Source organism: Gobio gobio, assembly GCF_949357685.1.
Source record: "Gobio gobio genome assembly, chromosome: 14".
In the NCBI taxonomy this organism is placed as follows: domain Eukaryota; kingdom Metazoa; phylum Chordata; class Actinopteri; order Cypriniformes; family Gobionidae; genus Gobio; species Gobio gobio.
Window position 1 is genome coordinate 44,112,651 of NC_137107.1, and position 15,121 is coordinate 44,127,771.

The 15,121-nt window shown below is 39.2% G+C and overlaps 1 protein-coding gene across 3 annotated transcripts in view; it reads left to right on the forward strand.

Moving 5' to 3' along the window:
* Positions 1-35: 35 nt before the first annotated feature.
* ark2n (arkadia (rnf111) N-terminal like PKA signaling regulator 2n) overlaps positions 36-15,121 on the forward strand; it is a 29,447-nt gene continuing 14,361 nt past the window's right edge. For all 3 annotated transcript variants that reach the window (XR_013817829.1, XM_079834062.1, XM_079834063.1), the window contains exons 1-2: positions 36-223; positions 2,354-3,115. Coding sequence is in view for 2 of the 3 variants with exons in the window: in XM_079834062.1 (XP_079690188.1) it covers positions 2,425-3,115 (691 nt within the window). In the remaining variant the exon portion in view is untranslated. The remainder of the gene's footprint in view (positions 224-2,353; positions 3,116-15,121) is intronic.

The following is a 15,121-nucleotide window of genomic DNA, read 5'->3' on the forward strand; positions in this document are numbered from 1 at the left end:
TTTATCGACGTCATCGCAGCGGAAATGACGCCTACACATTTGTTCCAGCGACGGCTAGTGGGGACATTTTAAATTAGCAAACTGTGCTAAAGCGGTCGGAAAGTCGAGAACACGCCAGTTTTTCCATACAATTTCCAACGGACTCCATATTTCCCCCATGAATATGGTCGCGCGAGCCTGAGATGTCCCAGAGAACACACACATGAGGACAGATTGGAAGCAGGTAAGCGGCTGGCGTCGGTTATTGCCGCGCTCTCTTCACTGCGCCCTTCCATTTTGAGCCTGTGCTGCAGTTTTGACCCAAACCTCCTCTCGCTTTAATCACGGAACGCTTTTATACGTGCATGTGTGCACGCGTGCGGTCTTCACTCAACGTGCAAATGCGCCGGTTACCGTGCAGCGGTCGAGCAACTTCCAGACCGAATGTGTTCCAGCAACATGTCGCAGGATGAGTGTGTGTGTGCTGCAGTGTCCCAACATTCATTTAGCGTATGTTTTACTTTTTGCTCCACTTTCTCTGTGCGGTATTCCGTCGGTTTATTTCGCAGCTGCGTTCAGTTGCATTGAAGTGCACGCGCGCACTGCTCTATAAACTGATTATGGGAATATTTTAAAGAAGCGTTGATGTGGATTACTTGCAAATAAGCCCTTCCAACTCAACGGGCTGTTACATGCGCCATTAACAGCTGTTTGGTGCGTGCGGGATCAGAGCGCGCGCGATATGTTCATACATGATGCATTGATGTCTGTCTGATGGAGCGCGTGAACCGTGTTGCAAGCCGGCTGCGCGCAGAACTAACGTTAGCAATGTTATGGAAACTCGTATGAAAATTACCATGGTAACCACAGCGTTCGCCAAAATACCGCAGTTGTTGTAATGAATCTTGGGATCTCATTCAAACGGTGTAAGAAACTTGCAGAATCGTTCTGTTATTTTAATTTATCCTTTTGGAAACTAACATTGGTATCTCAAATCAGTGTTATAGTTTTTATTGTTGTAATTTAACGTTCAATAAGGAAACACGACCTGTGGCAGTCGGTGCATGTAAAACGTCTGCTTGGAATAACATATAATACATATGTTATATTTAGTTGTCAATAGTAACTGTGATTAATGTAAAATATGTATTATTTCTAAGGAAAATATTTATTATGGCACAATCAAATGCTATTATATATATATATAGATATATATGTGTATATATATATATATATATATATGTATATATGTGTATGTATAATAAATAAATAAATATGAATAATTGATGCGGAAGTGGGATTCCCTGTTCAAACCATCACAAGTTTCGGTAACACTTTTATTTTAGTGTCCTTGTTTCATGTAGTTACTATAGTAATAACTATAAATTATGCATATTTGCATGCAGCTAAACCTATAAATACATGTAGTTAATTATAAATGCATAATTACACCTTTAAATAAAAGTGTAACCCAAGTTTCTTATTTGTTTGTTCCTTTGTTTTAATTTGTTGTTTTTTTCCCCCGCTTTATTTTAAAAAAAAAAGTGTTAAAATTGTGCCATCCGCAGTTGGAAAAAATACAATATACTAATGCAATGTATAAGCGTGTGTGTATTTTTCAAGTATTTCTTCTGAATGGGGTGTTTTGGTGGAAAGTGTACAGTAAATAATTGTATATTATAAATTAAATAAATAAATAATTTGACCATAGTAAAGTTTTGCATGTCTGGAGAGGGTGAATTTAAATAAGGTCTGCAGTGTTTTTGAAAACATTTATCCGGTCATTGAAAACCTGTGAGAAAATTGTCATTTTCTGTCCTGAAAAAGTCCAGGAATCAATAACAATATCAAATCTTAAATGATTTTAATATTCACAGCAAGAACATTTTTAGTTTTGTGTAGATCTGAAATGTATTGCAATTAAGTAAAGAGTTCTTCTTCTGAGGTCCGTCCCCGAAAATGATTTTTAAAATCTTCATGCAGTATGACGGGACTCACTAAACACTTGATCGTGGCAAAAATGTGTTTATGGACATTATGTTTTGAAGCCGTTTCAAGGCCACGCTGTTGTGAAATGCAGCGTTGTGTATTGGAGTCAGATGACCTGTAGAAAGGTTGATAAGAGCTTCACTGGTGCGTGAAAGTTCAGCGTTCGGGTTGGTTAAACACCTGCACCTCTGGTGGTTAAATAGTCGAGTCACATTTAATTAGGAAAATAACTGATAATGTTGCAGATATCATCAATTTTGAAACGCGTTTAATATCAGCTATAAGCTGCTCCACAGAAGACAATGGTGTCATTATTCAGCTCAAGTCAGTTCAGTGTAATCAGACATTTGTTGGCTGTTATATTGACGTATTTGCTGTTTTCCAGGTCAGCCGCCCCTGTTTATCGACTAGCAACTGCCACTTCAGAGACGCCGCCCCTGGCCCCGCCCTCCAGAGATGACTGATGCCCAGAAGGCCAACGAGCTCCCTGAATGCCCCACAGAGGGCGGGGCCACAGCAGAGGAGCAGGACATGCCCCTGAGGCAAGAGACCACACCCACCAGCTCTCCGGCTTGTGAAGAGCCAATCAGCTCGCAGAGCCCCGACAAACAGTCAGCCCCTGGCCTGCTCTCCATGCCGTGCTTACTGAAGGAGCTTCATAGAGACTCCGCCCCCGGGCAGCCGCAGGAAACGGATCCGCCCCCGAGCGCCGCCCAGTCCCGCCCGCAGGAAGACAGCGATTCTTCTGTCTGCCTGCGGTCGCCTTCCTCTTCCGGTCACCTCGGGGACTCCGACACGCTTTCGTCGGCGGAGGAAGTGACCACGCCCGCCCAGACGGCCGGCAGGAAGTCACGGCGCTCGCATTCAGAGAGCGACACGTCCTCCATAGCAATGGCGGCTAAGAAGAACCGCTGCCAGGAGAAGCAGGCGAACGGACGCGTCCGCGTCAAAGGCCCGCGCAGCCAGCGGCAGAAGCTGCGCATGCGACAGCTGAGACAGAAGCGGGAGGCGGCGGCGAGACGCAAGCCCGACGTGCTCCAGGACAGCAGCACCAGCGACAGCGACATCACAGCCCACTCTTCATCATCCTCGCCTCTAACGGCCTCGTCCGACAACGAGGGAGAGACAATCAACTCTCACGCACCAGGTAACTGCACAAACACACACACACAGCATTTACACGGTAACAGCCTGTCCTGAACAAATCGATTCACTGATGCATCATGATTCGCTGATCCACATATTTAATAAATTTATTAATTATTTAACAACCAATACGACTTCTGATTAAGTGTTTGACAACCAGTGGAGCAATTTTAAATTCATTGTTTTACAATCTGATACATGATATATCGGCCACCATATCAATATCGGCCGATATTTATCGCTATCGGCCCAAAAAGAAAATTTGTCAGATATATTAAAGCTGATAAAAAATGTATTTCCTTCAGCTGAGACGATTCAGATGCGTGCTGTTCGCCCCGATGGTTTTGAATAGCTTGAAATATGATTGGAATCACTTCAAAAAAGGCGACATGTGCAGCACAAGTCTGTCATATCGGCTACATAAAATTGTTATTGTGTGCTTGGGGGTGGTGAGACTTTTGTTTTTGTAATCAGGCTCTCAAAAATGTTAATTTAGATTTATCGGCCAATATATCAGTTTTCAAATATTAAAGAATTATCGGTCAAAGTTCATATTGGTGCATCTTTAAATTACAATAGATTTATTAATAGCCTAATTAGAGATGCACCGATACTAAATTTCTCCGCCGATACGATAGTTGATAATTCAGAATCGTGTTGTCAAAAGTACCGTCCGCGATACCAAATTGGTACTGACATTTTAAAAACGTGACACTTTGAGCTAAGGCTGGACGATTAGCCCGAAAAATAATCGAAACCGAAATTTAGAACCTCGAACTGACGTAATTTTCCTATGTTGGTTAGTTCGGACTCAGGATCAGTTATCTTTGTTTATAGATGCTCAGAATTACTATGGTAATGGCATGTTTCACACAGTTTATACACGCAAGTTAATCGCCGTTCTTATATGCGCTGATACACACACAGAGATGGCACACAGAAGCCTAGAAGCCAGATCACTTTCACTTGCGTCCTCATGAAGTTTGTCAATTAAATGAGTTTAAAGGCTTGCCAGTTTGAACATTAAAGCTATTGTGCACTTTTCAAGAACAACGTTATGGAAAACTTCTCCGTTCAAGGCTCATGAGCTGTTTTCTGTGAGACAGAGCTGTGTCGTGCCTCTGACAACGCGCGCCAGATCACTTTCACTTGCGTCCTCACAAAGCTTTGTCATTTATGTGTTTTAAGGCCTGCCAGTTTGAACATTGAGGCATTTTTAGACCATCAGATGTGTGTTATGTTGAACTAATGCCTGATTGTGACACACGAACACTCACTTGCACATCACGTGAAGATCGCGCGCAGAGAGGTGCGCAGAAACGCAGTCTCAACGAAAAGTATGACTAAATATCGTCGTCAACGAACCTTTTATCACGTGACGAAAAAGAGACGAGACGCAATGTAAATGACCAAGGTCGTGTGGTGCCGTCTGAATCCACATCTCTGAGTTTTCAATACTATATATCACTTCAGAATTCACGGTTTATATCCTTTTTGGCCACTGCAGAGCACCGTGCGGTTGTGCTTCGCTGTTATTTGGATGCATTTGAAAGATCTAGACTTGTATTACTGAAATGCTGGCAAGTATTTACAAGAGCAAGATATTTCATCACCGCTCAAAAAAAAAAGAAAGAAAGAAAAGCACGTAAACATTTGAAATGTGCCATTATAACGGTAGCAATTATATATGTTAAAATAACCGCAGCATTATGATTACCTCATAAGCGAATAAGAGGCTGTATTCACTTATTTCCGCTCATTTCCATGTGGAATAAAATTACATCCTTTATTTTGAGATAAAATACAAGACAGAAAAAACATTTTACCTATAATGTGGGTCTAATTTTAAACAGATGTAAATAATTAAATAATAATTTGGATATTTTTTTCCTATAATTAAATTAAATATGCATTTATTCTTATTAAGACATTTGGAAAAACTTTGATTACATTAAAGTGGAAAATACATTAAAATGGGTGTTGTGGAAAAAGATGGGGAGAAACGTGGCCACAAAATCACAGGAAAAAACACCACAAACCTTAAGAGACATCTCAATGTTTTTATTTATTTTATTTAAATGTATGTGTGTGTACTTCTAACATGTTTAGTTGGTAAAATAAATATGTTGTAACTTCAAATCAGAGCGTCTTCCGTGTCTGGAATGGATGTATTCTTGAGTCTATAAGGTAACAATAATATAATAAGATAACATTGTTTGAAACGGGTTTGGCTAAAATAAGTTTTTGGTTTTGTCTACGTACTTATACTATATTGACTGGGTTAAATAGAATTGCATTACTAAAAAGAGACTAAAATACAATTTTCATTGACTAAAACTTGACTAAAATGTCATAAGTTTTCATCGACGAAAATAGTCATGGATAATTCTGACTAAAATAAGACTAAAATGCTCAGACTTTTAGTCGACTAAAACTTGACTAGACTAAAAAGAGTATGACTTTGACTGAAACTAATAAAAACTAAAATGACAGCTTGACACAAAGACTAGACTAAAACTAAAATTAAAACAGGCCGCCAAAAACAACACTACCTGTGACTAAAGTAAAGTCACTAAAGTAGCTTAGTAACTCAACCGTTATAGGCATATATTTGAATACCTTTGATGTAAGTACAAACCACAGCTTCATATTAATAGAGACGGTATGAGTAATTGACATACACAATTACGCCGCATTCACACGGGGCGTCGGCGTCAACGCTTCTCGTTTACTTTGAATGGGTGACGTCATGCGTTGCCGAACTGAATTGTGGGTTCCGTCGCGGCGCTTCACTCGCGTTGCAAGCGGCAAAAGTTGAAGATTTCTCAACTTTTCAAGCGCCAACGCAGGCGTCATCCAATCAGATCACCCTATGCAAATATCCTAGAGCAGACGCTAGCCAATCGCGTTCGTTTAAAACACCGGTGAATGAAGAGTAAAGAACGATCTAAAATGGAGGAAAAGCTAATAATTGCGGTGGATAATCACCCGGTCCTTTACTACCAATCATTATTTACATACCGGGACACAAACTGGAGAGACCAGGCCTGGAAGGAGGTGGCAGAGACGGTTGGAGAATCTGGAATGTATCATGCTTGTATTCCGTCCGTGTACTCTGTTTATCATTGAATGACAGCAGCATATCATATCATGTGTGGTTCAAATAGAGCTATCCCCCAGCCAAATGAGGAATCAAATATTAAAGTGATCAGTTTTCATACACAAAATAGTCTCACAGACTAGCTGTCAAAAAAGGCGCTTTTTTTGTGTTGTGTTGTGGTCCAAGCGGCAAGTAATGTGATTAGCTGTTGTCACTATGACGGTCGCGTCAGGCACCAAGCTTCAGCCACGCCCTCCGTCAAGCGTTGATGCCGAAGCCCCGTGTGAATGCGGCGTTAGGGATGCTCAAAACGGTTCATTTTCCTGTCAGACAACCGCCGCTCATTATCCGAATATTAACCGTTAACTGATAAGATTATAATATTGAATTGGCATTAAATAAATATACAGTTGAAGAGTGTCTGTGACCCGTTAAAAATACACTTTTTTTTTTCCACGGGTTTATTTTACTGTGCAAACAGCAGCATACAGAACAGCCCAACAACAACATCAGAACCTGGATTCACATTATCAAATGTTCACGCACCTGCAGCGTTTCTGACAACACAGAAAAACTGGATTAAAATATTTTTAAAAAGCATAAAATAAATAGGCCTACACTAAATATTTTTATTTACAATTCACACTATCGGTTAACGTTTAAACGGTCAAAATGAGCATCCCTACACACAATCACTCTCTCATTAAAGCATTCAAATAAATGTAATGTAGGCCTATGTGCTAATTTATCTGTATCTGATGTACAACAAACAGAAATCTGCTCCATAGACAATAACTACTGAAAGTGAACCATTTCCTTCAAGTATTTTAAAATCACAAAGAAATGCACTTTTTCATTATAAAAAAATATCCCACCTTTAATAGTAGAAAATAGTTACAGTACAAACCTTATCAGTGAACTAATGAGGGCAAAATAATCAATCATTAATCGAAATCGAGGTACAATGTTAAATTAATCAAGATTTTTATTTTTGGTCAAATCGTTACAGCCCTACTCTGAGCGCTGTTGAGCTGTAATCATAAACACCTCTGACTGGCCAGTGTGCTCATGCGCTCATCGGATGTGTCTGGGATTGGCTACAATGATCAACGCATGGGAGCGTTTGAAAGCACACAGAAGTGTTTTGAAAGCAGGAGCGTTTGAAAGCAAAAGCAGGCGGAGCGGTAGGCTGATAGGTGCCCGTGTGTATCTGTGGAAGCGCTCTGTGAAAAGCGTCATTGATGTGAATTTACAGGCTGATCGTTGTAGCCAATCACGGACATATTTGATGAGCGTGTGAGCACAATGGCCAGTCAGAAGTGTTTGCGATTCCACTCAAAGCATCACATTTTTTAAATTTTAGTACCGATTTACTTTTGACAACACTAATTCAGAATGACATCTACCGATTGATATTTTTATTTGAAGGAAAACTCCCAACTAATTCTGTGTGTGTACATATAGCCCTCTCATTTGGTGCATTACTATAATATTTAAAGGTAAAATTAATAACAGAGCCTAACTATTATATTTGAAAACAAGTAGCAGTTGAATATAATAATTACACTGTAAAAAAAACTGTAGTTTTTATAAACACTTGTTTTCATGACAAGTTTATTCAAATTGGATGGGGAAACACCCTACAAACAATGTTTATGGGTAGGGAAAAAAGCTATATTGATATTAGGCATGGTAAAATAAGTTTTACCATGGTTAACGTGGGTAATGCAGGTATGATGTTATTGATAGGCGATGCACTGACACAGGCTTTAAACATTCTTGGAAACATTTGGGATAATGTGAGTGAATAAAATATATAACACTTCTATTGATTTTTTGGATATTTTATTCCAAAAATCTTACATATTGTGCCTTTAACTCTGACAGACCTAAATTCAACACTAGACATTTTACATGAGTTGCATTGCCTTTATTGTCCGATACTGATTATTGGCTGATGCTTCAGTTCCGCCCTAATAATAATGTAAAAACAATAAAACATTACTTCTCTGGCCAGCTCGCTTAGTGGCTTTTGGGTAAAAAGAAAAGACAAAACCTATATTGTGCCAGTAATCGATACCGACCTCGTTTCAACTGATTATGGTAAAAAAAGTACAGCTTATTTTTACTTCTGTTTGTGGATGAGAGCATATGTACTTCAGAGAGTTCTGTAAACTCATTAGAGATTTGCAAATTGAATAATTGAGATGCATCGAGAATCGTTTTGGAATCAGTTTGTGACTCTGAATGGAAACTGAATCGTGAGGTGCCTGAAGGACGATTCCCAGCGCTAGTCCTTAAACGAGCACCTGCAGTGAAGACATTTTGACGTTTCATTTCATTCATGCATTGTTTGGTGCATGTTGACTGAATGACAGAATGGTTAAACATGACCGCACACACTGCGACAGACTCATTGGTCAGGCAAATCACACTCATGAAGGATCTTTTGCACCGGTCAGGGCGTGTATCCTGTGCATGCATGTTGAATGACCTCATATGCAAAGCGCCAGGTGAGGAGCATTTTTCCAGTATCAGAATTCAACAGCGTTCTGACCTTACACTGACCCCTGTCATTAGTGACCAACCCGAATGACCCACTAACTCTGGCTAGCCTTTTAAAATCCAAGAGCATGTATATCGTAATACACAGCAGCTAATTTTGGTCACTGTTTTTGTTAGTTTGATGCTGCTGCTCACCATTGCTGTGGACTAGATATTCACTAAAATAGCAATTCTGCTCAATGTCATGTTTGCAATGAGATTATAATGCAAGCATATTCATGATCAACAGTGCTGATGCATGACATGCCACCATTTGAACAAATGCAGTTTTATTGGAGGGAGATTATACCAGGTATTGGATGAAAGTTGGCATATTAGAATATCACAAGATTTTCTTTGTGTCTTTTGTCTTTCCATTGTCTCACGATCTGTGGTTTCCGTGTCCTATATCTGGCTCATGTGTAATGTGTCTGCAGTTTTTTTTGTTCATTAATCAGTTTTCTGCATCGTATGTGTTAGTTAGATGTCTGTTTTGTCCAAAGCACTACAGTTCCATGTGAGGCCACCAAGGGGCGTATGACTTTCTTTCTGAGGGCCACATTGTTGGCATGGCAGAAGTTGATACTCATGTGATTTTCCTTTTTTTTTTTTTTTTTTTTAGCAGATGCAAGTTTTAGTATTATGTACTAATAGTGTTTATTAATAATTTGAAATAGCATTTATTGGAATATTTTCCATATTAATTTTAGATGAGCTTTTATTTTTATATTTTCAGCTTTCATTTTAATGTGAATGTTCTTTTAATTTTGCGTTTTTCTTTTTTTCTATATATTTGCTTTTATTTAGATGTTAGTACTTAAATTTACTTTAATTAGTTACCAAAGGCAACATGTCGTTTAAGTATAATTGTTGTTGTTTGTATTTATAGAATTTATTTCAGCTTTATTTCAATTAACAAACAGTATTTTTAATATTTTGTTAAAAAGGTAACAATGGTTTGCAAATGCAGTGTTTCAGAGGGTTCAGCTCCCCCCAAGTTGCATCTCTAAGCTCTACTTTTGCAACACATTAACCACTATTTAATAGAATAGAAATGTACTTTTCTTACTATTAAGCACATACATTTATCTGCTTTGAGCAACATTCCTGTTATTATCAGAAAGAACTTTATTGCCAAGTGTGTTTGCACATACAAGGCGTTTTCTTGTGCACGCACAACAACGAGACATGGTAATAACATTTGAGAATAAAATAGAAAAAACAGAAACAAAGACACGGTTAGGTTTAGTCATGACCCTCTGGTACTGTTCACGTGTCGCTCAAAAATGGTAATTTCAATTAAATGATTGTACTATATTTTAGTTTGTTGTTTTTTAATTACTGTTTTGTATTTTTAGGGGATTTTATGGTACTCATTTATATTTATGCAGTAGTTATTATCCATTTATTCACTTTGAGCGTGCACCTGAATATGAAATTTCCAACTTAAACTGTCAGCACAGACTTAAGTTTGGTCTGTTTTTAAAGACAACACATGGCAGATTATTGCTAAAGTGAATAAAAAAAAAAAAAAGTGCTCTCAAACCATGAGAAAATCAAAGCCATACATCCAAACAAGTTGTGCTCCAAAAATGTGGTTGATATCTCAAAAAATGAGCTTTCAGTAAGATTGCTTGGGTGCAGTACCACATGTTTACAATAGACGAAAAGTGTCTCGCATTCATTTCCAATGCGCTCATTTCTGACCGTGAACAATACCAGTGTGACTCTTTTCAGGACCATTTAACATTTTCGACTCATGTCAATAATTTTTTTTTTGTTCACACAGCAAGTGCCAAAAACCGTTACCAAATTTCATACCATTCCAATGAAGTAAAAAAAAAAAAAAATTACATTTCAGTCAAAAATGACTGAATGGGACCAGAGGAATAAATGTATTTTTGTAAACATATTTAACACATCTGTTAGGTCTGTGATAGTTTTGTGTAATGTTATTTATGTGAATATTGAATATCTCTCAGGGCAGCATTTAGCATCCGTATATTGTTAAGAACACATTTACTATGATACGTTGTTCGTCCCTAGTTGTTAAACTCGTTTTTATTTCTCCACACATCAATTCCTGAGGGTTGGTTTGCGATCTAGTGGTTTAAAAGCTGGTTTCTTATCTCACTGTGTGCTCTTTAAGCCGTCTTTAGTCATGTGACCATTGGTGAACTGTACTCAGAATGCACTGTGAGAGCTGCATGTCTAATTCCCAGCATGCTCGCCGGTGTGCACGCAATAACGCCGCCACTTTCTGCATTCCTGTGTGTCTGACGTCTCTCTCTCGGCACTGCCGTCTGTCTTTAAGCTGGCCATCGCCGAGCCGACGGTTCTGGAGCATCAGCGCGTGGGCGGGGCCAACTTTCCATGGGCGTGGCCAGTGGGAGCCTGGGCGGAGTCTTGGAGGAAGCTCTTACGCGATTCGCCGCGATGCAGAGACAGACCGAGGAGCGCTTTCGCGTGTGGATGGACAGACTGACCCGCATGCACTCGGACGATGACCTTTCATCTAGCGAAAATACGGAAGGGCGGAGCCACGTTAGCTCGTTCCTGCCGTCATCGGAGTCGCAGGAAACGCTGGCGGCCTATCAAATGGCCCGACTCACCGCCATCACGGTTCAGCCTCCTCAGACTGCCGGTATCAATGGAAATGCGGAGCCATCCGAACCTAACGTTTAAAGACGCAAAACAACTGTGCCGACTGAAGTGGAGGCTTGGGACAATGCACAAACTTTCTCTTCATTAACACACAACTAATTTTTCTTCATCTTCATTCTGCCTTCTACATCTCTCTTTCTCGATTAAAGCATCAGTTCACCCAAAAATTCAACATTTACTAATTCTCATGTTATTCCAAACCTATTTGGCTTTCTTGCATGGAACGCAAAATGTGATTTTTTTTTTTTTTTTTTTTTTTTTTTTTTAAAGGAATATCATGAGCCTTTTCCATTTAATGAAAATGAACACGTGTTTTTGTCCTCCTTGAGTCTGATAAAGTTTCCACTTTTGTGTTCAGTGGAAGTAATGGTCATATGGGTTTGGAACAACATGAGGGTAAGTAATGACAGATTTTTTGGTAAACCGTTTCTTTAACTTCACCTGTCTTTCTGCCATTTAGAAAGGTTAGTTTACCCAAAAATTTAAATTCTGTTGTTAATTCCTCACCCTCATGTCGTTCCAAACCCGTAAGATCTTTGTTCATCTTTGGGGTACAAATGAAGATATTTTTGATGACATCTTTGACCCCTCATAGACCGCAACACAACGACCACTTTCAAGGCCCAGAAAGGTGGTAAAGGCATCATTAAAACAGTCCATGTGACTCCAGTTGTTCAACCTTAATGTTATGAAGTGACGAGAATACTTTTAGCGTACAAAAATAAAAATTGTATTCAACAATTTCTTCTCTTTAACGTCAGTCTCCTACACTATTCATGTAGTAAATACAGTGCAGCGCCTCCTTATGTCATTGGCCAGCTTTTGCGTCAGTATCACACTTATGTGCCACGGTGTAGAGCCCTGCGCGGGACTGTTTTCTTCATCCCGCTCCCGCCCGCACCCGCCGAATTTCTGACCATTACCGCCCGCTCCCGCAATGTATGTGTTACACTCCCGCCCGCTCCCGCAATATGTATGTCCACTCCCGCCCGCACCCGCAAAACTCCGAGAATTTATTCCCGCACAATAATAGAGATGCATTGATTTTGTGTCTTCTCCCGTCCCGCAGGGGGAAAAAAACACGTATTTGTATTGATATTATTAAAGAGATTCATGGGGTTGTTTGTTTCGTTTCCCTGGCCTGCATGTAAAAAAAAAAAAAGGCCAAATACATTCAAATATAATTTCGTTTTTATCAAAAACTTTGCACATAAAAATAGACTGCTTTGCAAAACAGAAAACAGAAAACCAGATTGAGAAACAAAAAACAGATCCCAATTCGTCGGTCAGTTCCGACTGAAAGGAAACCTGAGAAAACATGCTTCAACAGAACGTAATGTGAACACAAAATAGCAAACGGACATTTAGAAACAATCCAATTCCACTCACTAAACTTCTATGTATTGTTCATTAAAAACACCAAACAGTCAACTTGACCTGCAGGGAGTGCTGAGCGTTTTTGGTGAGGTATGATCAAGTATCTATGTATTTGCCAGTTGCGCAATATGTGGAGACATATAACGTTATACCGCATGACTTTGCCTACCAAAACAATTGAGAAACTTCTCCAAATGTCAGACTTTCCTTGCTTAGCTTTTGTGCTGTAAATACCTCGTTTGAGGTTCTTTTCTACATCATCTATTGACATCTTCTCCATCATGTCGTTAGGCAACCTCCCTATCCCGCCGATTCCCGCAGTGTTTTTTTTAGCCGCCCGTTCCCGCCCGCAGCAAAATTCAAACCGCCCGCTCCCGCGAGATTTACGTTGGGTCCCGCGGGACCCGGCGGGACTCAATCCCAATGCAGCCCTCTACCACGGTGCTCACGTGAACTGCATCAGCCAATGGTGAGCTGGCATTCTGGCTTAAAACCCGGAGGCGCTGCACTGTATTTACTATGTGAACCGCATAGGAGACTGACATTGAAGAAAATAAATTGTTGAATAAAGTTATTTTTGTTTCTTTTTTGCGCGCTAAAAGTATTCTCGTCATTTCATAAAATCAAGGTTGAACCACTGGAGTCACATGGACTATTTTAATGATGTCTTTACTACCTTTCTGGGCCTTGAAAATGTTTAAAACGCTGCTGTCAATGGACGGACAGAAAGCTCTCGGATTTCATTTAAAAAAAAAAAATCTTAATTTGTGTTCCGAAGATGAACGAAGGTCCTACGGGTTTGGAACGACATGAGGGTGAGTAACTAATGACACATTTTCATTTTTATGGGAACTAACCCTTTACCATTTTCTGTTTTATATTCGCACCTCAGGGCCGCCCTCCACAGTCAGTGCCTTTGCGATCTCATGTCTTTGGGAGAGCCAGATTCTCCCATTCACCTGGAGATGAATCATTTTAAAGAATCACATTTCCTTGCCCCATAGTGACTGTTGAAAGACGTTTGTTCCCTAAGAGACTTCTGAAGTTTTGCCACAACTGCCATGTGTCTCTGTCTTTATCTGAAACACCTGGGCTGGCATGTCTACCAAAGAACTCTTGTTTGCATTGTGGATTGTTTTAGGTTCTGATTTAATCGCTTCTTCCAAAGTGGAATATGCATGACATAAGCTGACAATGGAGAGCTGTAATGTAATGACAGCCCGTACCTTGGTTTCTGTGCTGAATACTAACCTGGGACAAACCCAAACAAGCATCAAACACTGATGGAGAAAGTCACATGCAATAAACGGGGGTGATTCCACTACTAAAGCATTACTTCTATGCTTTATGATCACTTATATGTATCTATTTAAGGGTGGTTTTCACGAAAGCGTCCTATTTTACCCCAAAGTTAATGTTTTGCATAAAACAATGTAGCCTATTTTGAAATTATTTTCCATGACAATTATGCACATTTTCAGATGCGTTTCATTGTTGCTTCTCCTCATTATATTGACATTACTGTAATGTCCTATAATACAATCATTTTTATTTGCATCACAACAAATACTATATATATAAACTTTACTTTTTAAAAAAATGTAGTAATATAACTATTTTGTTACACACTGACTGAGATGAATTTTCTTGCAGCAAAATGTTCTTAATTGTCATTTAAAATAATGTTACAAAGCATAGTATGCATATAAATAGGTTTAATTTTACTGAAAAATATCATTTCTGTTTTTGGGTTGAAATATGTCCTTGAGTTTTGTGATTCGCCCGTCATGTGCTTCCTACACACTAATACAAACACATAGTCAATGTTTACTGTAGTTACTGACTTACAGGAGGACTTGAAAGCTGTTTGCTCCACTGCTTTACTGTATAGAGTGTCCGAACTGAAGGAGATTGTTTACGTTTCTATGTCTTTATGGGTAATAACCAGCTGCCTAAGTTTAGTGTCATAATGTTTTAGATGGAGGACCGAATTTCCTCCACATAATTGTTAGAAACTAAGGAATTCGTAACCAGAGATAGATGTCTTTATTTGTTTTACAAATAGTTTTTTTCTTTATTATTGCATTATTAATGTCATACTACTGCCTCACCCAACGTAAAAGTGTGCCAGGCGACGTTCATTTGTGTTTCCATGTCTATGTAACACATTGACGTGTAATATCTGCTCTGTCGTTAGCTGGTAAATAAATATACAAGTATTTTACCAGCATTCCATCTGTTTTACCTGACCTTATTATCCAGTTAGTTTAGAATTAATGTCCATGTTCTGCTTTAGTGACGTGCTATCAATTATCACAGAAT